The sequence below is a fragment of the Xenopus laevis genome, chromosome 6S, assembly GCF_017654675.1.
Source record: "Xenopus laevis strain J_2021 chromosome 6S, Xenopus_laevis_v10.1, whole genome shotgun sequence".
Lineage (NCBI taxonomy): Eukaryota > Metazoa > Chordata > Amphibia > Anura > Pipidae > Xenopus > Xenopus laevis.
In genome coordinates, this window is record NC_054382.1 from 2330871 (window position 1) to 2351638 (window position 20768).

Here is a 20768-nt window from a genome sequence, read left to right on the forward strand (position 1 = left end):
GACATATTGTCAATTTCCCAGCTGCCCCTGGTCATGTGACTTGTGCCTGCACTTTAGGAGAGAAATGCTTTCTGGCAGGCTGCTGTTTTTCCTTCTCAATGTAACTGAATGTGTCTCAGTGGGACCTGGATTTTACTATTGAGTGTTTTTCTTAGATCTACCAGGCAGTGGCGTAACTAGATATTACTGGGCCCCACAGCAAATTATTTTTCAGGCCCCCAAAATTTTTAGCATTTGACTTGTTTTAACAATATTTATTGAAACTGTATATGAATTAGGGCCTTGTGGGCCCCTATACCCCCTGGGCCCCCCTGCAGACGCATGGTCTGCTTCCTCTATAGTTACGCCCCTGCTACCAGGCAGCTGTTATCTTGTGTTAGGGAGCTGCTATCTGGTTACCTTCCCATTGTTCTGTTGTTTGGCTACTGGGGGGGTGGAAAGGGAGGGGGTGATATCAGTCCAACTTGCAGTACAGCAGTAAAGAGAGACTGAAGTTTATCAGAGCACAAGTCACATGACTTGGGGCAGCTGGGAAATTGACAATATGTCTAGCCCCATGTCAGATTTCAAAACTGAATATAAAAAATCTGTTTGCTCTTTTGAGAAATGGATTTCAGTACAGAATTCTGCTGGAGCAGCACTATTAACTGATTCATTTTGATTTTTTTTTTTTCCCATGACAGTATCCCTTTAATAACAGCACTGCTGCCTGAAGATACAGGTGACAGTTTTAATCAGGGAAGTAAGTGAGAAGCTTTTGTCAGGGCCAGAACTAGGGGGAGGCAGAAGAGTCACAGATCTAGGACATAAAGTTGGGGGGCACTGCACTCGTACCTCTTCCATCACTTACCCCTAGTCCTGACCCTTGTCCTCTAACTGCCAGCTCTTCCTGTAGCACGGGGCACTCGGTTGGCTTGGCCTGGCTTATCTGGACTAAATGAAACAAAATAAATGAATGGTTCATATGTTCAGACTGACTGAAGTAAGAATGTAATCTGTAGTGTCAAGCACAGAAAGACCCTGAATGAAAACAAGTTAATAATAAATGACAGTATCCCTTTAAGAAAGGAGCAGAAACTGTCAGCTCTGTGGCAGCAGGTCAATGGGTTTATACCAGTGTCAGGTCTCACTGTGGAAAAGAATGATGATACATCTAACTCCTCCCCCTTACAGCATAGCCAATCTGATAAGGGTATGTCTATAAAAAAAAAGGAGTGATGTCTTGTACAGGTATGGGATCCGTTATCCAGAAAGCCCCGAATTACAGATAGGCCGTCTCCCATAGACTCCATTTTATCCAAATAATCCAAATTTTTAAAACTGATTTCCTTTTTCTGTGTAATAATAAAACAGTCGCTTGTACTTGATCCCAACTAAGATATAATTAATCCTTATTGGAAGCAAAACCAGCCTGTTGGGTTTATTTAATGTTTAAATGATTTTCTAGTAGACTTAAGGTATGAAGATCCAAATTACAGAAAGATCTGTTATCCAGAAGACCCCAGGTCCCGAGCATTCTGGATAACAGGTATAATAAGTTGTGAGTACTAAGGCCCAGCCTTTTATTCCCCCCTCGTAGGCTTATCCTGACAGTCCTGTAGGAGGCATTTTCTCATATATTATTATTATTATTATATATCACATAATGTTATTGTTTTTCAGACTCCCCAGCCTCCTCTCCCACTTTCCTAATCCTGTGGGACTTCTTGTGTTTCCTCAGTTCCTTGTTGCTAGGGAACCTCTCTGCACATCGTGGGCAGCCGAAACGTTTCTCCCTTTCATGAACTTTCTGGTGGCCGAGGAGATGCGACTTCTGAAAGAAAGTATCTCCGCACTGCGGGCACTTGAAAGGCTGAGTCCTTTTCTTTCCGTAGTCGGAACTTATCTTTTCACATTCAGAGCACAGGAAGGGTTTTTCCCCCGTCTCGATTTTGAGGGAAACCTTTTGCTGGAAGCTTTTGTCGCAGCTTTTGCACCGTATTTCCACCATGTGAACGACCTCGTGCCTCAGCAGATTGAACTTGCGGGAAAAGCTCTTGTCACAGTAGGGGCAGGGGAAGGGTTTTTCCCCCGTGCTTTGTTTCCGGTGAATCTGGAGGCTGCTCTTCTCGTGTCTTATGAGGTTGAACTTTTTGGAAAAGCTTTTGCCGCATTCCGTGCAGGTGAATGGTTTCCCCCCCGCGTGATCTTTCTGGTGGTTCTGGAGGAGGAGCTTTCGAGCAAACAGTTTCCCACATTCTTTACAGGCAAATGGTTTCTCCCCCTTGTGAAGTCTCAGATGTTCCAAGAGGGCCGCCTTACGGGGGAAGCTTGTGGCACATTCGGAGCAGTGGAATTCTCCCGCGGGGGTCACATCTTGGGACTGGAAATCGTACAAAGAGCTGATACAAACGTGAGACAGGAGATCACTATCCACGGAGAAGCTTTTCCCACATTTACTGCAGATATAACTCGATTCTTTGGGAAGGACATCGCCCTGGGTTTTTGGCACCGGGGGGCCCCGGAGTTTCCTTCGTAATCTTGGGGATTCCATGTGGATTCTTCTGTCATCACTTGACTTGGACTCTAAAGAGAAAGTCATATTGTTAATGAGATCAAAGCCACACAATAAACTGGAGCAGACTGCAGTCACATACTGACGCACCTTATAGGCCAGCAGGGCCGGACTGGGAGTAAAAAGCAGCCCACGTGTAAACACACAATGGTTTTGGTCTCATCCACACATATATTGGGGTAACACTGCAAAAATGATGTGCATAAAGAGCTGCCTTTCTCTCTTAACTGTACTTAAATATTACAGTCATTAACAAACTATTATTATTACATTATAGTACAATAACATCGTTTTTACTGGCACCACACAAATCGAATGTGTCCTTATTAACCATTTTGTTGATTTGCCATTTAATTTTATCTAGTGTTGCCACCTTTTAAAAAAATCTCTACCGGCTGGTGGAGGGGCGGGAATAAAAGGGCGGGCCCTGGCTGCAAAGGGGCGGGTCGCGACAATTAAGGGGGTGGATCCATGGCGCGTAAATTGGCTGGGCCAGTCGTGATGTCAAAGGGGGCGGGGCCACAGCGCGCATTTGGACTCAAGCCAGCAGCAAAAAGGTACGTTTTTACTAAACTGGGTGCAGGCCATGGGCATTTGTTTGATGTATTACAAATTTACCGGCAGCTACATTGCCGGTAAATTTGTAATACTGGCCCCAGCCTTGGCAGGTATTTTACCGGCTAGAACAGTAAAATACCGGACAAGTGGCAACACTAATTTTATCTAATTGATACTCACTCTGCAATCCACTGATCATGTCTGCCAGACTTGCCAGCAGAGAGCGGATTATTAGGAAAAATACAACAGGAGACAGCACGGCTGCAGAAAGGTCTGTTTCACTGCTCCACTGTAAAGGGCGGGGGAAGGGGACTTGCACGGGCAGTAATCACTTAACTCCCGGTCAGCAGATCAGGAGCGGCCCACTTAGCAAGAAACAGAGCGGCCCCTCTGGCAATTGCCCGTATGGGCAGATTGTCAGTCCGGGCCTGTAGGCCAGGTTAAAGGAGAAGTAAAGCCTAACTAAAGCAGTAGGTAGAAATGTTGTACATGATGTTTTGTGCTTCTGTACCAGCCCAAGGCAACCACAGCCCTTTAGCAGTAAAGATCTGTGTCTCCAAAGATGCCCCAGTAGCTCCCCATCTTCTTTTCTGCTGATTCACTGATTCACATGCTCTGTGCTGCTGTCACTTACTGAGCTTAGGGACCCACTCACAATATACAGTACACATAGAATAGAAATGTCACAATATAAGGCTGATTAGTAATTAATACACATAATTACTACATGGCAGCACAGAAACCAGTGCAATTAGCATCAGAATTGAATAATCAGCAAACCTGTAGCATCAGCTTATATTACAGCCAGGGAAGCTCATTTTCTGCTGGATAATTAGTGACGAGCCCTAAGCTTAGCTTCTCAACAGCCAATCAGAGCCCACTGAGCATGTGAGTGTCACAGACACTTTCCAAGATGGTGACCCCCTGTGACAAGTTTGAAGTCCTGGATCATTGCTGCTATTGACAAGCTCAAACTTTAGCCTCGTGCAATAAGTTCATTATATAAAATATGACAGTTTTAGCCACATTCATTTGTAGGGTTAAGGTTAAAGGTTTAGTTCTCCCCCCAAAAACTATTAAAGGGAAACAGACACATTTTAATTTACAGAATCACAGAATGTTCTTTACATGTACAGGCACCAGACCTGGAAGTCCCAACTCACTTTAAAATCGAAAAGCAGACGGCACTTCTGAAATTGGGGTTTATTGGAGTTCCTGCTGGAAAGACCTGACGCGTTTCGGGAGTTATCCCTTAGTCATAGGAACCTATGACTAAGGGATAACTCCCGAAACGCGTCAGGTCTTTCCAGCAGGAACTCCAATAAACCCCAATTTCAGAAGTGCCGTCTGCTTTTCGATTTTTTGTTGTGTGTACAGTGGGGACACTATTTGACTGAGCACCTGGCCTGAGGGGAGAGCGGTGAGCTGTTTGCGGTCCTTTTTTTGCTCTTTTGTCTACAGACCCAACTCACTTTAGACCTGCCTGCAGTTGCTTCTTGACAGTAAATTGAAATGTAACAGAATAAAGGAAGCTCTTCCACTGAACTGTAACAATGTAGTTATTTGTCCCTACCTATTGCTAAAGCAGGGGAACCACACTGTATGGGTAAGTGCTGCTAGCAGAGCGATTACCTACTTACCCCCATCAGAAAGTGTAACTTCCACACTCTCTATCTGATCTGCATCACAATCAGCCTCCGGCCCCTCTTCCTTTATCTTTATCTGTAATATTTCTGCTTCTGACTTCAAGGAATCTACTAGTAAGAAAGAGACAGGGGTGAGTAAAGCTGGGAGTAAGGAAGACACAGGGGTGAGTAAAGCTGGGAGTAAGGAAGAGACAGGGCTGAGTAAAGCTGGGAGTAAGGAAGAGACAGGGGTCAGTAAAGCTGGGAGTAAGGAAGAGACAGGGGTGAGTAAAGCTCGGAGTAAAGAAGACACATGGGTGAGTAAAGCTGAGAGTAAGGAAGAGACAGGGGTGAGTAAAGCTGGGAGTAAGGAAGAGACAGGGGTGAGTAAAGCTCGGAGTAAAGAAGACACATGGGTGAGTAAAGCTGAGAGTAAGGAAGAGACAGGGGCGAGTAAAGCTGGGAGTAAGGAAGAGACAGGGGTGAGTAAAGCTGGGAGTAAGGAAAAGACAGGGGTGAGTAAAGCTGGGAGTAAGGAAGAGACAGGGGTGAGTAAAGCTGGGAGTAAGGAAGAGACAGGGGTGAGTAAAGCTGGGAGTAAGGAAGAGACAAGGGTGAGTAAAGCTGGGAGTAAGGAAGAGACAGGGGTGAGTAAAGCTGGGAGTAAGGAAGAGACAGGGGTGAGTAAAGCTGGGAGTAAGGAAGAGACAGGGGTGAGTAAAGCTGGGAGTAAGGAAAAGACAGGGGTGAGTAAAGCTGGGAGTAAGGAAGAGACAGGGGTGAGTAAAGCTGGGAGTAAGGAAGAGACAGGGGTGAGTAAAGCTGGGAGTAAGGAAGAGACAAGGGTGAGTAAAGCTGGGAGTAAGGAAGAGACAGGGGTGAGTAAAGCTGGGAGTAAGGAAGAGACAGGGGTGAGTAAAGCTGGGAGTAAGGAAGAGACAGGGTGAGTAAAGCTGGGAGTAAGGAAGAGACAGGGGTGAGTAAAGCTGGGAGTAAGGAAGAGACATCTGGGTACAATCCTGTCTGGGAGTTGCCGTGGGATGCAGGGAAATAGTTACCATCCAATGAAAATGAATCTGTTTCTCTCTTTATTGCAGCCACGTGATTTGCAGGGTCGGATTCATTCTTTACTTTCACATTGGAAGAAGCCACTGAATAACCTGCCAATCAGGAAACAGAACATGACAGGACATTAAAGGAGAAGGAAAGGCTAAAAGTAAGTAAGCTTTATCAGAAAGGTCTATATAAATACACCAGTAACCCCTCAAAGTAATGCTGCTCTGAGTCCTCTGTCAAAAGAAACATCACATTTCTTTCCTTCTATTGTGTACTCATGGGCTTCTGTATCAGACTAACTGTTTTCAGCTTAAACCTCCAGGGCTAGGGCTTGAGCATGCTCAGTTTGTTCCTCCCCCCCTCCCTCCTGTAATCTGAGCCCAGAGCTATGAGTGAGCAGGGAGAGACTCAGGCAGGAAGTGATGTCACACCAAGCTAATATGGCAGCTGCTATCCTAAACAAACAGAGAGAGCTTCTAGAGCTGTTACTCAGGTATGATAAAGTATTCTGCGGAATAAATATAGTGTTATAGCTTGTACTTTTGTGGCTAATCTGTTGACAATAAACTTCTTCGGTAGCTTTCCTTCTCCTTTAACTACCGATCCCTAAATCACCCACTGCTTAAAAACTAGGGCAAGATTCTGTGTGTCATTCATATACAGTTACATATGTTTATTTTGGGGTGACACCTTATGGCTACAGCTGACCCCTGGTTTCAATATCTTAAAGGCACAACAGCCATTTTATTACAATTATATCCCTATGTGTATGAATAGACAGGGAGAGAGAGGGAGGTACCAAACTGGGTGTAACATATACTCGCCCTGTACTACAAACAGTTATACAGAGATAGTATCTGCTTAGTGTGCCTGTAAGTGTCAACTCACGAGACAAGCGTGACTCCATGTTGGTAATGGGCGGGGCTTTGCTGGCTGTGCGCAGATTGTCTTGTTTCCTCATTACTTTGTTATAAGAGCTTCAAATCCATGTGGCCTGGTGCTGTGCAGGGAACAGCGGGATGTACAAGTCTGTATGAGAAGAGTAAAGGGACACGGGAATATCAGCGCCAATGCATTGCTACTGGAATATAATGTTTATTACACCTACTAAACCCACTGGAATACAAAAGCCACAGGTTTCTGTGTCTCTGTTTAAAGGATAAGTAAACCTTTAAAATAAGTGAATGTAAAAGCGATCAGGGGGCTATTCTAAGCACCTTTGTAATGTACATTCATTCTTTATTTATTTTTAATTGCAAGATATTAAAGGAGACATTTTGTGTAAAAAATAAGAACGTACCAGTGCATTATACTCATTTAGATATAGAAGAATTGTGCTTAAAAAAATTAGTGTTTCAGGCAAAACCCCTAATACTCCCTCCCTTCTCTTCCACTTGCTGCTCCCTGAATTCCCAGGCTGTGCACTCAGCTCACTGCACTGTAGGACAGGAACCAATCAGCAGCTAGCAGGACCTGATAGGGAACTGAAGCCTGTCTGTGTGTGACTGCAGGGCTGTGATTGGCTGTCCCCCTCCTACTGTGCTTCTGGCAGGGACACGCCCACCCCTCATTTGGAACCCAGACAGGGACCAGAGCTGACAGGGAAGTAACAACATAAACACTGAGCTGATTTCCCCATGACAGCCAATCAAATGCATTCAGTGTTTAACAAGCCAATGACTGACCGGTTGCTAAGGGTTACTGGCCATAGAGAAGCCGCTATTGGTGTATCCGGGAGGAGTTGTTCGTCAGTAATAAGATGGAGCTGCAGCTACACACATATCACTGGCTGCTCATATCAAACTCACTGAGCGCTCAGACTGATACCGAACCCGCTAGAGCCCCGTGTTGCCAGTAGCAGCAGCCAGATTATTATTATCCAGTGTTCAGGGCAGATTTGTGAAGAGACTAAACACCTGGCGGGACAGGAAGAAGAAGAAATCAGTGTAGGACAGGCCTGTGTGTGTGACAGAACCAGAGACAAAATGGCCTCGCTCTCAGGGCAAATGCCAAGCTGCGGACACCCGCGGGACACTATTCTAGCGGGACAACTGGGCACCGGCTTGTGGGTAATGCCTGGGAAACCTACTTACCTGTCCACGTGACCCAATAAGCAGGAAGCGAAGAGCGGTGCCCTGGAAAATACCTCCGTGCGGTAAAAACGGGACGATGAACTCGAGTTCCATAAGCGAGCGGCGCCACCTAGCGATTGAATTACTTAACTGCTCCGAAGCCTCGACGCCATTGCGTGTAGAACATAGCGGCATCTAGTGGCCGAGACTGGTAAATGCTCTTGTCTTTAGCATCACCTGTTGTATTGCTCTTTCTTCTTCTTCTTCCCACTTTTCTAGAGTATCAGAGAGCTGGGGCCTTGCTGACTTTTAATTATCACAGAGCTGGGGTCTTGCTGACTTTTCTAGAGTATCAGAGAGCTGGGGGAGCCACCAGGGGTCTATATAATCCTTATGCAAGAACTGGGGGTTCACCTTTCACTAAACAGACTGGCTGCAGCTATTGGGAAGAGATTGGGGTGAGGCAAAGTCATGTGACTGCTTGGGAAGGGACTGGCTCCCCTGATTATACTTGGGGGGTCCCTGTGTATAAGGCAAGGGAGTGGGTGCCAATAACAAGCAGCAGCAACAACAACACAGCCCCCAGCGCAACTCCCAGCACCTTGCCATTTGTTTGTGTGATTTTCCCCAGCCCAGTGTTTATTTATAAACGTGACATAAAGACGTTCCCTGGGTTTTACTTCGTGTCAGATAAAGGGGAGCGAGACGCTGGGCCTGTTACAATCTCACTCGGCCTGAGGATTCACTGGGCTCATCAGAACACAAGAGCGATTAATAACCAGCCCAACATTTACTCATTTGATTTGGATTTAAAAGAGACGCAGGAGAAGTAAAAATCCCCCTAATCCTATAGGAAATTATGTATAATATACTCTGGGCTTAAAGGAGACATTTTGTGTAAAATAATAAGAATGTACCAGTGCGTTATACTCATCTCCATATAGAAGAATTGTGCTTTAAAAAGTAATGTTTCAGGCTGATTTATTGAATCAAGTTTCGTTTACAAGTTTCAGGAGTTAGAACCAGCAGTGCGGGGATTATCAATAGACAGAATGCACTGCCTTCCACAGCAATTTAAAAATAACTAAAACCAGCGAAATCTTCCCAGTGGCTGCACAGATCCTATCTGATCCCCATTGTAAGCAGCAGTCCTGTCCTGCTTTATGGCAGCTGAGATTCTAGCTATCTGTATAACAGAACATTCTGTCCCAGTGGCTGCACAGATCCTATCTGATCCCCATTGGAAGCAGCAGTCCTGTCCTGCTTTATGGCAGCTGAGATTCTAGCTATCTGTATAACAGAACATTCTGTCCCAGTGGCTGCACAGATCCTATCTGATCCCCATTGTAAGCAGCAGTCCTGTCCTGCTTTATGGCAGCTGAGATTCTAGCTATCTGTATAACAGAACATTCTGTCCCAGTGGCTGCACAGATCCTATCTGATCCCCATTGTTAGCAGCAGTCCTGTCCTGCTTTATGGCAGCTGAGATTCTAGCTATCTGTATAACAGAACATTCTGTCCCAGTGGCTGCACAGATCCTATCTGATCCCCATTGTAAGCAGCAGTCCTGTCCTGCTTTATGGCTGAAAATCTAACTATCTTTATAACTGGCTGCAGTGAAAAAATACTTTACTTTAAACTCTCAGCAGTTTTCAGGTCACTTTCTAGTTAACATAAGAAAACCAAGTAAGGAAAAGAAACCCACACCAGAGTTAATGTAGAACATTTTATCAAAACAGTGGTGAGAGATGTAACATGAAGCAGCATTACATGAATATTCTGTGTTTAGAATGTACACAAGGTGCTAAAAACCAGCAGGTATTATAGAACATTAAATAATATCCATTGATTCATTTTCAGAGCTCATTGGTTTTTATTGCAGCGAACTGTCCCTGATTCCTCAGCAGTTGTCTCAGCAGTCAGGGAGAGATCCAGTTATTAATATATAGAAAGTATAATGATGGAGGCCCTATAGCAATGATGGCTACTGCAGATCAACAGATATTACTGGAGCACAAGCCTCAGCAGGATCTCTCCTTGCCCCATGCCTTGTGAGTCAAGCAGAGCAGCAAGTACAGACTGACAGTTTACAGTTGATGAACCCTTAAAGTGCCAGACACATTGTCCTCTAACAGGCTTTGTCCTTAAAGGGAGACTGTCATGATTTTTATGGTGGTTTTTATTTCTAAAGGACAGTTTACACTGCAATTAATTCACTCTACAATATAAAATGTCATTCCTGAAGCAGCAAGTGTATTTAGTTGTAATATTGGTGTGTAGGTGCATCTTAGCTCATTTTGCCTGGTCATGTGATTTCAGAAAGAGCCAGCACTTTAGGATGGAACTGCTTTCTGGCAGGCTGTTGTTTCTCCTACTCAATGTAACTGAATGTGTCTCAGTGGGACCTGGATTTTACTATTGAGTGCTGTTCTTAGATCTACCAGGCAGCGGCTATCTCGTTACCTTCACATTGTTCTTTTGTTTGGCTGCTGGGGGGGGAAGGGAGGGGAGATATCAGTCCAACTTGCAGTACAGCAGTAAAGAGTGACTGAAGTTTATCAGAGCACAAGTCACATGACTGGGGGCAGCTGGCAATATGTCTAGCCCCATGTCAGATTTCCGAATTAAATATAAAAAAAAGTTTTCTCTTTTGAAAAAAAAAAAAAAGTTTTCAGCGCAGAATTCTGCTGGAGCAGCACTATTAACTGATGTGTTTTGAAGAAAAACATTTTTTCCCATGACAGTATCCCTTTAACTGTTTGTGCTGGGGAAGCTGTTAGGGAAGTGCTTAGTATACGGAGCACTCAGAGACTGTTTAATCTCAGGTGGTGTTCTCTGAAACCCCCACTTCATCCCCTCCCGCCCCACCTGAGCAAGCTGCCCTGCGTTTCTTAAGTTTTTTCTTTTTTTTCGGCACCTCCCCCCCTCCTTCAGCCTCCCTGAAAAGTTTTTCCCTTTCGTGAACTTTCTGGTGAATGGCCAGGTCGCTCTTCCTGAAGAAGTCGTTCCCGCACACCGAGCACTGGAAAAGCGCTTCCCTTATGTGAACCTTCTGATGATTCACCAGTTCGCTTTTCCGAGGAAAGACGCGGCCGCACACGGGGCATTTGAAGAGCAATTCGCTGATCGGGATTTTCCTTCCGCACTTGGCACACTTGAACCTTTTCTCTCCCATCTGAACCACCCATTTTCCGCAGCCGACGCAAGTGTTCTGCACCGCGTGAATGCTCTGGTGTTTCTGAAGGTTTTCTTTAAAGGCAAAGCACTTTCCGCACTCTGTGCAAGTAAAGGGTTTCTTGGGTGGGTGAATGCTCATATGTATGCGCAGCGCGGGTTTCTGGGAAAAGCTTTTCCCACAGTCTGGACATGAGAACAGCTTCTCTTCCCCGTGGGTTTTCAGGTGCCTTTGGAGGGTGCTCTTGCGACCAAAGACCTTGCCGCATTCTGCGCAGGAGCAGGGTTTCTCCCCGGTGTGAATGCTCTGGTGATTGTGAAGAGTGGCCTTTTGGGCAAAGCTCTTGCCGCACTCAGTGCAGGTGAATGGCTTCTCTGCAGTGTGAATTTTCTGGTGGTTCAGCAGGTTGCTCTTTTTATTGAAGTGTTTGCCGCACTCTGTGCATTTGAAGGGTTTCGCCCCCGTGTGAATAGTCTGGTGACTGCGGAGTGCGGATTTCTGGGCAAAGCCTTTGCCGCACTCTGAGCATTTGAAAGGTTTCAGTCCCGCGTGGATGTTTCGGTGATTGAGCAGCGACACCTTCTGGGTGAAGCCCTTCCCACATTCCGTGCAGGTGAATGGTTTCTCCTCGCTGTGGGTTTTCAGGTGAATCCGTAGGCTGCTTTTCTGCACAAACAGTTTCCCGCATTCTGAGCATTCGAATGGTTTCGCTTTTTTGTGCGTCTTCATATGTTCCATGAGCGCCAGCTTAACAACAAAGTCTCTGCCGCATTCCCTGCAGTGGAACGTCTCTGTGCTGGCGGAATGGTGGGTTTGGGAATTACTGTCCCCCTCTCTCAGTTCTCTGTCAGTTTCACTCCATGCGCTGCTGCTGCTGCACACGTGCGTGAGGAACTCCCAGTTGACAGAAAAGCTAATGCCGCATTTATTGCAGATAAATCCTGACACTTCTGAGCTCACGGAGCCTTCTGCTTTCCTCCTGCCAGACTCGCACTCTGAGTTACTGGCTGCTTTGTGCTGCGCCGGCCCCTGGGCCACATCCATTGTATCAGAACAGTCACTGGCATCTGGGGTGCTCTGCTCCTTATTCCCCTCATCATTTATACCATTGTCTAGCAAAAGAAAAGATGAGTGAATAAGAGACTGGAATATGAATAGGAGAGGACTGAATTAAAAGAGGAGTAATAAAAAATAGTAACAATACATGTGTAGCCTAACAGAGCATTTTTTTTAATGGGGTCAGCGACCCCCATTTGAAAGCAGAAGAAGAGGGCAAATTTGAAAACGACACAAAATAATGAAGACCAATTGAAAAGTTGCTTAGAATTAGCCATTCTGTAACACGCTATGGGGCAGATTTATCAAGAGTCGAAATTAAGTTTTTTTTATGGTCAAAACTGTCAAACTCTGGCCCTTTATGAACTCGGATTTGACTATTCCCCACCTAAAACCTGCTGAATTGCCATTTAAGTCAATGGGAGACGTCCAGGGATCAATTTGGAGTTGTTTGCAGCCTTCCTGACATTTAAAAAAAAACTCTAATCGAGTTTATTAAATTCGATTTGAGTTTTCCGGCCGACTTTAAAAAATTCGATTTTTATTGATACATTTTGATCGGTCAAATTTCAATTTCATGGGAGTTTGAGAGTTTTAAAACAACTCACATGAATTCGATCTTTGATAAATAGGCCTTTAAAAGTCAACTACATTTTGAAGCACCCCTTAAAGCTCAGCTATTCAGACTCAGAGATGCATCAGATGGAATGGACATGTGCTACACTACAGCAGGTTTATATGTGTACGTACAGACAGACAGACAGACAGACAGACAGATAGACAGACAACGTACCTTCTTTAATGCAACCTGGTGATAGTCCCAAGGAATCTTCCTTGCTCTCCTCCAAATCCCCTAAAAACAAGTGGAATTATATTAGAAACGTTTAGGTCCTGCCTTAACCTGTTCACTGCCAAAAGGGGCAAACTAAGTTTTCAAAATATGCTATTTTACACTTCTGTGACAAGATATAGGCTCTAATTGCCTACCCCTTACTATAAACAGACGTATACATAAAGCATAATTAATATTATGTATTATGATACAACTTATTTGTCCCCGGCACATACCAATACCAAATACTTATAGGGGGGTCCTTACCTCCAGCCAGTCTGAGTTTCTGCTGCTCTTTCAGTGACTGATGGATGAGGGGGAGCAGAACTTGCTTATGGGAGATATAGAAGTCTATACTGTCCTGGTTAGAGCTAATAAAACATGCTACAACTGAATTGTCTGAACCCCACTATTTCCAGCACCAGACTAAGGAGACATTTGTAAGAACAAGGAATATTGTTTCTTCTGAGGCAACTTACCCCCATCAGAACCAGAGCTTTCTGTTAGGTTCTCATAATCGTCATAGTCGGATTCCTGCTCCTCCTTTATCTTTATCAGTAATATTTCTGGTTCTGGTTCCGGCTCTGCCAGGAAAAAACAGACGGTGACAGGCACAGCTGGAGTTAGATGAGACTTTGCACAATCACTTGGAAAAGAAACCTGAGCTCATCCACATTAGTGTTTGGGTCACTTGCCCAGGAGAAAATCAGAACCCCTTATTCTTTAGATCACATGATCATTTCCCTTCATGCAGATATAGGAAACCTCTAAACCACAGAGAGGACTGGATCCTAGAATGAAATACCCCATGGGCAGGTAAAGTTAAACAACATAACTCAGATCAGACACATCTAGCTGCCCGCTTACTTTTGGGCTCAGAACATGCTCTAGTTTACTACTTGTGAGTAGCCGGACTCCTAACTGTCAGCTCTACACACAGCTCACTGTCAGTGCACAAGAGGAAGCCCCGCCTCCCAACCTATTGGAAAGTCCACACTGGAGACTACAGGCTTTTGTCTATGAGATGTTGAGTTAGTTTAGAAATGAGATTATTACTTACATAGGAAATTATCCCACTTGTGGGTAGAGGGGTTTTCATATTGAGGGGTAATGCAATGTTTATACCTGGGCAGGCTGACAATATAGATCAGATGACGTGTGTATTGCCAGCAAGCACTAATTATATATATATATATATATATATATATATATATATATATATATATATATATATATATATATATACACACACACATACATATACACACACACAGTTACGCCCATAAATCTTTGGACAGAGACAATGTTTTTCTAATGTTGGTTCTGTACATGACCACAATGAATTTTAAATGAAACAACTCAGATGCAGTTGAACTGCAGACTTTCAGATTTAATTCAGTGGGTTGAACAAAAAGATTGTATAAAAATATGACCAACTAAAGACTTTTTTTTAACACAATGACTTAATTTCAGGCTCAAAAGTAATTGACTCAAAGGTTTTCATGGGCAGGTGGGGCAATTCCTTGGTTATGTCATTATCAATGAAGCAGATAAAAGCCCTGGAGTTGATTTGAGGGGGGGGGGTGTATGTGGAACAGACAACATGGGGACAAAGGAGCTCTCCATGCAGGTGAAACAAGTCCTTAAGCTGCAAAAACAGAAAAACCCATCTGAGAAATTGCTCCAATATTAGGAGAGGCCAAATCTCCAGTTTGGTACATGGTGAGAAAGAAAGAAATCACTGGTGAACTCAGCAACACAAAAAGACCTGGACGTCTGCAGAAGACAACAGTGGTGGATGATCTCAGAATCATTTCCATGGGGAAGAGAAAGCCCTTCACAAGAGCCAAACAAGTGAAGAACAGTCTCCAGGAGGTAGAGTCTCCATATCCAAGTCTACCATAAAGAGAAGACTGTATGAAGTAAATACAGAGGGGGCACTGCAAGGTACAAGCCACTCATAAGCACCAACAATACAAAGGCTACATTGGACTTTGCTAAAAAACATCTAAAAAAGCCGCACAGTTGTGGAAACTCCTTCTTTGGACAGATGAAACCAAGATGAAGCTCCAGCAGAATGATGGCAAGAGTAAATAAGTGTGGAGAAGGCTTGGGAAGATCTGATGATCCAAAGCATAGCACAGTTGTGTATAAAACATTTGGGGGGCAGTGTGATGGCTTGGGGTGCATGGCTGCCAGTGGGACACTAGTGTTTATCCATCATGTGACACAGAAGCACAAGAATGAATTGTGAGCTCTTCAGAGACACTGTCTGCTCCAGCTAAATGCACTCACATTGATTGGGAGGCGTCTCATAATGAGCCAAAACATAGAGCCAAAGCAACCCAGGAGTTTATTAAAGCAAAGAAGTGGAATATTGAGCTGATGTGAAGCCAATTGAGCTGCATTTCACTTGTTGAAGACTAAACGTGGGACAGAAAGGCCACAAACAAAGAGCAAGTGAAAGAAGCGGCTGCAGTAAAGACCTGGCAGAGCATTAAACAGGAGCAAACCCACAATCTGCTGATGTCCATGAGTCCAACACTTCAGCCTGTCATTGCAGCAAAGGATTTTCCACCAACTATTAGACATGAACATTTCATTTGCACTTTTTTCATTTGTCCGATTACTTTTGAGCCCCTGAAATGAAGGGATTGTGCTAAAAAAGTCTTTAGTTCGTCACATTTTTATACAATCATTTTGTTCAACCCACTGAATTAAAGCTGAAAGTCTGTAGTCAACTGCATCTGAGTTGTTTCATTTAAACTTCATTGTGGTCATGTACAGAAACTAAATTAGAAAAAAAAGGTCTTTGTCCAAACATTTATGGGCCTAACTGTATTTGTGTTTAAATATATATTTATTTTATTTTTAAAAAAACTCACCAGACAACTGATCCTCCATGTTGGTAAGGAGCAAGTATTCTCTGGTGCTGGGCGAATAGGAGAGACTTTAATTCATATTCACCAGGTCTGAAAGAGAGACAAAAAGCACAAGTGACTCTGAGCTCACAGTGTATTTCCTTAGGGGTGGATTTACCTTGGGAACAGGAGAATCGTGATATCCACACTGCAGGGACAGTTATGAGGAGGGGCAGGAGGGACAGTTATAAGGAGAGGCAGGAGGGACAGTTATAAGGAGGGGCAGGAGGGACAGTTATAAGGAGGGGCAGGAGGGACAGTTATAAGGAGGGGCAGGAGGGAGAGTTATAAGGAGAGGCAGGAGGGACAGTTATAAGAAGGGCAGGAGGGACAGTTATAACGAGGGGCAGGAGGGACAGTTATAAGGAGGGGCAGGAGGGAGAGTTATAAGGAGAGGCAGGAGGGACAGTTATAAGAAGGGCAGGAGGGACAGTTATGAGGAGGGGCAGGAGGGACAGTTATGAGGAGGGACAGTTATAAGGAGGGCAGGAGGGAGAGTTATGAGGAGGGGCAGGAGGGAGAGTTATAAGGAGGGGCAGGAGGGAGAGTTATCAGGAGGGACAGTTATGAGGAGGGGAAGGAGGGGCAGTTATAAGGAGGGGCAGTTATAAGGAGGGGCAGTTATAAGGAGGGGCAGTTATAAGGAGGGGCAGGAGGGAGAGTTATAAGGAGAGGCAGGAGGGACAGTTATAAGGAGGGGCAGGAGGGACAGTTATGAGGAGGGGCAGGAGGGACAGTTATAAGGAGGGGCAGGAGGGACAGTTATAAGAAGGGCAGGAGGGACAGTTATAAGGAGGGGCAGGAGGGACAGTTATGAGGAGGGGCAGGAGGGACAGTTATGAGGAGGGGCAGGAGGGAGACTTATAAGGAGGGAGACTTATAAGGAGGGAGAGTAGTGAGTGATACTCAGGACTGGCATTGACTGTAAAGCTGACACATTCCCAGGGCACAAGGCTGATGATGGGCCCAAGTCTGGAGGGAATGAAATGTTCATATAGATATATATATTATTCTCTGGGCACACACTGTGTCTCAGCCTGTCCCTATAATAAGCCAGTACAGTAGAGCTTCCAGCCAATTCCTCGGTGAATAAGAGAAATAAAGGGCAGGGAAGCAGCTCGAGCACATGAGCCAATGGGAAGAGCAGAATATCAGTCCTGTGTCAGTGAAATCCGCTAGAAGAGAATGAAAGGTGCAAATAACAAATCTTACCAAGTCTTTGGCACCAGGAAGGCAGCAAATAAAGGCGGTGCACTCAGAAATGTCTTCCCGTAACAACAGTAACAGCGTCGAACAGGTTCCCGGTCAGGCCAGACACCTCGCGATCAGACTGAGGAACTGCTGACGTGCAGTGAGAGGCGTATCTGTATATGAGCGCCATCTAGTGGTCGGCTTCAGAAATGCTCATGAGTGACAGGTCGGGTTACACTGAGGCAGAGATGAGAGAGAAGCCGCGGGCAGCCTAGTACCACGTGGTTCTCAATAATAACTTGTAGGTTTCGTTTCCCCCCTCACACACCGTTACGGGCTCTGGCCGCCCAATCAGCACTGAGAGCAGCGCTAGGTAGTACCCACGTGACCTTGCCTTAGGGCTGTGTGTGTGTGTGAGTGCGGAGGGATATACGGGGCCGCACAACTATTCTCATGTGGCTGAGATACAGCTGGAAATAGATTCAGGTTGTGGAACTGGTAGATACTACACAGCCATATTGATTCCTCTTAAAGAAAAACTATACCCCCAAAATGAACACTTAAGCGACAGATAGTTCATATCATATTAAGTGGCATATTAAAGAATCTTACCAAACTGGAATATATATTTAAGTAAATATTGCCCTTTTACATCTCTTGCCTTGAGCCACCATTTCGTGAGGGTCTGTGTGCTGCCTATGAGATCAGCTGACCAGAAATACTGCAGCTCTAACTGTAACAGGAAGAGATCACCTGACCAGAAATACTGCAGCTCTAACTGTAACAGGAAGAGATCACCTGACCAGAAATACTGCAGCTCTAACTGTAACAGGAAGAGATCAACTGACCAGAAATACTACAGCTCTAACTGTAACAGGAAGAGATCACCTGATCGGAAATACTTCAACTCTAACAGTAACAGGAAGAAATCACCTGACCAGAAATACTGCAGCTCTAACTGTTACAGGAAGAGATCACCTGACCAGAAATACTGCAGCTCTAACTGTAACAGGAAGAGATCACCTGACCAGAAATACTGCAGCTCTAACTGTAACAGGAAGAGATCACCTGACCAGAAATACTGCAGCTCTAACTGTAACAGGAAGTGATCACCTGACCAGAAATACTGCAGCTCTAACTGTAACAGGAAGAGATCACCTGACCAGAAATACTGCAGCGCTAACTGTAACAGGAAGAGATCACCTGACCAGAAATACTTCAACTCTAACAGTAACAGGAAGAGATCACCTGACCAGAAATACTGCAGCTCTAACTGTAACAGGAAGAGATCACCTGACCAGAAATACTGCAGCTCTAACTGTAACAGGAAGAGATCACCTGACCAGAAATACTGCAGCTCTAACTGTAACAGGAAGAGATCACCTGACCAGAAATACTGCAGCTCTAACTGTAACAGGAAGAGATCACCTGACCAGAAATACTGCAGCTCTAACTGTAACAGGAAGAGATCACCTGACCAGAAATACTGCAGCTCTAACTGTAACAGGAAGAAGTGTGGAAGCAAAAGACACAACTCTGTCTGTTAATTGGCTCATGTGACCTAACATGTATGGTTTGTTGGTATGTTTGTGAGTACAGTGAATGCTACGATCCCAGGGGGCGGCCCTTATTTTTTAAAATGGCAATTTTCTATTTATGATTACCCAATGGCACATACTACTAGAAAAGTATATTATTATGATAATGGTTTATTTACATGAAGCAGGGTTTTACATATGAGCTGTTTTATGCAATATCTTTTTATAGAGACCTACATTGTTTGGGGGGTATAGTTTTCCTTTAAAGATTTCTGTCCCTTTTTATAAAGCAGTAGTGCAGTCCCCAGCCTTTGTACTACTTCTGCTACTTCACCCAACACCCACACCTTTCAGAGGTTAGAAGGGCTCCAGACAGAAAGACGGGGACGAGGTGCTGCTCTTCTGGATCAAGGTGTTGGGTTGACCCTTCCCAATAAGTCCAAATAAAATCTAATATTCTGGTTCAGACAATGAATATAACTGTGTATAATTCCAAACTGATCCTAACTGTCATGTACTTCACTGGCAGAGACAAAACCAGAAATGTTTCATGTAAAGAAGGAGAAAGAAGAACTGGAGTCAACACAAGATCCTCAGAAGCAAACAGAAAGCTCAGCAGGCACTGATGGGGTTAAATAAGCAGGCCTGTAACACTGGGCTTCTCTCTGGAGCTGAGCTGCATCTTTTCTATTTTCTATTCCCTTTCCTTTACATTTCCTTCTCTATCACATAACGCCAGTATATCTGCTGGAATATTTAGGGATGCACCAAATCCAGGATTTCAGCAGGATTCGGATTCGGCCAAAACCTTCTGCCTGGCCGAAATGAATTCAAATCCTAATTTGCATATGCAAATTAGGGATGGGAGGGAAATCGCGTGACTTTGTCACAAAACAAGGAAGTAAAAAATGTTTTCCCACCCCTAATTTGCATATGCAGATTTGGATGCAGCCAAAATCTTTCATGTAGGATTCGGGGTTTTGGCTGAATCCAAAATAGTGGATTTGGTGCATCGCTAGTAATATTACACAGGAGGTGGTATGGTCTATTTTCAGTGGAGGTATGACCAAGGGGTTGTGTTTGTTCCAATGCAATGACACAGAGGAACCTCCCAAATAACTTCATATATACAGAGATAAGCCATAAATCTATACAATTCCCTTGTACCAAGCGAAATTCACACTCTAGGAAGTGCAATATAGATATAGATAGTAACACATGTAGTATATTGCCATTCTTCAATGACCCAATAACTAAATAACTAACCCCAATAACTAGACAGCAGTTAGTTGTTACTGGTCTAGGCTGAAGCTGATGGGGGTAAGTGGCAATTCATTTTGTTTAAATAAATACATTTCTAGTTTCTTGGGGTCTCACTGCTTGTGTCTGTGGGTCAGTAACACTGGAGTTTAGGGGTCTCACTGCTTGTGTCTGTGGGTCAGTAACACTGGAGTTTAGGGGGTCTCACTGCTTGTGTCTGTGGGTCAGTAACACTGGAGTTTAGGGGTCTCACTGCTTGTGTCTGTGGGTCAGTAACACTGGAGTTTAGGGGTCTCACTGCTTGTGTCTGTGGGTCAGTAACACTGGAGTTTAGGGGTCTCACTGCTTGTGTCTGTGGGTCAGTAACACTGGAGTTTAGGGGTCTCACTGCTTGTGTCTGTGGGTCAGTAACACTGGAGTTTAGGGGTCTCACTGCTTGTGTCTGTGGGTCAGTAACACTGGAGTTTAGGGGGTCTCACTGCTTGTGTCTGTGGGTCAGTAACACTGGAGTTTAGGGGTCTCACTGCTTGTGTCTGTGGCTCAGTAACACTGGAGTTTAGGGGTCTCACTGCTTGTGTCTGTGGGTCAGTAACACTGGAGTTTAGGGGTCTCACTGCTTGTGTCTGTGGGTCAGTAACACTGGAGTTTAGGGGTCTCGCTGCTTGTGTCTGTGGGTCAGTAACACTGGAGTTTAGGGGTCTCACTGCTTGTGTCTGTGGGTCAGTAACACTGGAGTTTAGGGGGTCTCACTGCTTGTGTCTGTGGGTCAGTAACACTGGAGTTTAGGGGTCTCACTGCTTGTGTCTGTGGCTCAGTAACACTGGAGTTTAGGGGTCTCACTGCATGTGTCTGTGGGTCAGTAACACTGGAGTTTAGGGGTCTCACTGCTTGTGTCTGTGGCTCAGTAACACTGGAGTTTAGGGGTCTCAC

General features: G+C 44.7%; 3 protein-coding genes across 5 annotated transcripts in view; 1 reads left to right on the forward strand and 2 right to left on the reverse strand.

Moving 5' to 3' along the window:
- LOC108695504 (oocyte zinc finger protein XlCOF6-like) overlaps positions 1 to 20768 on the forward strand; it is a 72040-nt gene that overhangs the window by 35932 nt on the left and 15340 nt on the right. The window lies entirely within an intron of this gene.
- LOC108695588 (gastrula zinc finger protein XlCGF57.1-like) lies at positions 1415 to 8226 on the reverse strand. 3 transcript variants are annotated; one of them, XM_041568190.1, is made up of 5 exons: positions 7479 to 8226; positions 6682 to 6822; positions 5796 to 5897; positions 4753 to 4866; positions 1415 to 2565 (listed from the first exon to the last, which is right to left on the reverse strand). In XM_041568190.1, the coding sequence occupies exons 2-5, from the start codon at positions 6752 to 6754 to the stop codon at positions 1649 to 1651; spliced, it is 1206 nt and encodes a 401-aa protein (XP_041424124.1). In that variant the 5' UTR covers positions 6755 to 6822; positions 7479 to 8226; the 3' UTR covers positions 1415 to 1648. The 3 variants fall into 3 exon arrangements, with proteins under 3 accessions (XP_041424124.1, XP_041424123.1, XP_041424122.1); XM_041568189.1 differs by having other exon boundaries at positions 1416 to 2565; positions 4753 to 4869; positions 7887 to 8226; XM_041568188.1 differs by having other exon boundaries at positions 1416 to 2565; positions 4753 to 4869.
- LOC108695528 (gastrula zinc finger protein XlCGF57.1-like) lies at positions 10505 to 17440 on the reverse strand. Its single transcript, XM_018224094.2, has 5 exons — positions 17062 to 17440; positions 15814 to 15900; positions 13408 to 13512; positions 12890 to 12949; positions 10505 to 12152 (listed from the first exon to the last, which is right to left on the reverse strand). The coding sequence occupies exons 2-5, from the start codon at positions 15830 to 15832 to the stop codon at positions 10687 to 10689; spliced, it is 1650 nt and encodes a 549-aa protein (XP_018079583.1). The 5' UTR covers positions 15833 to 15900; positions 17062 to 17440; the 3' UTR covers positions 10505 to 10686.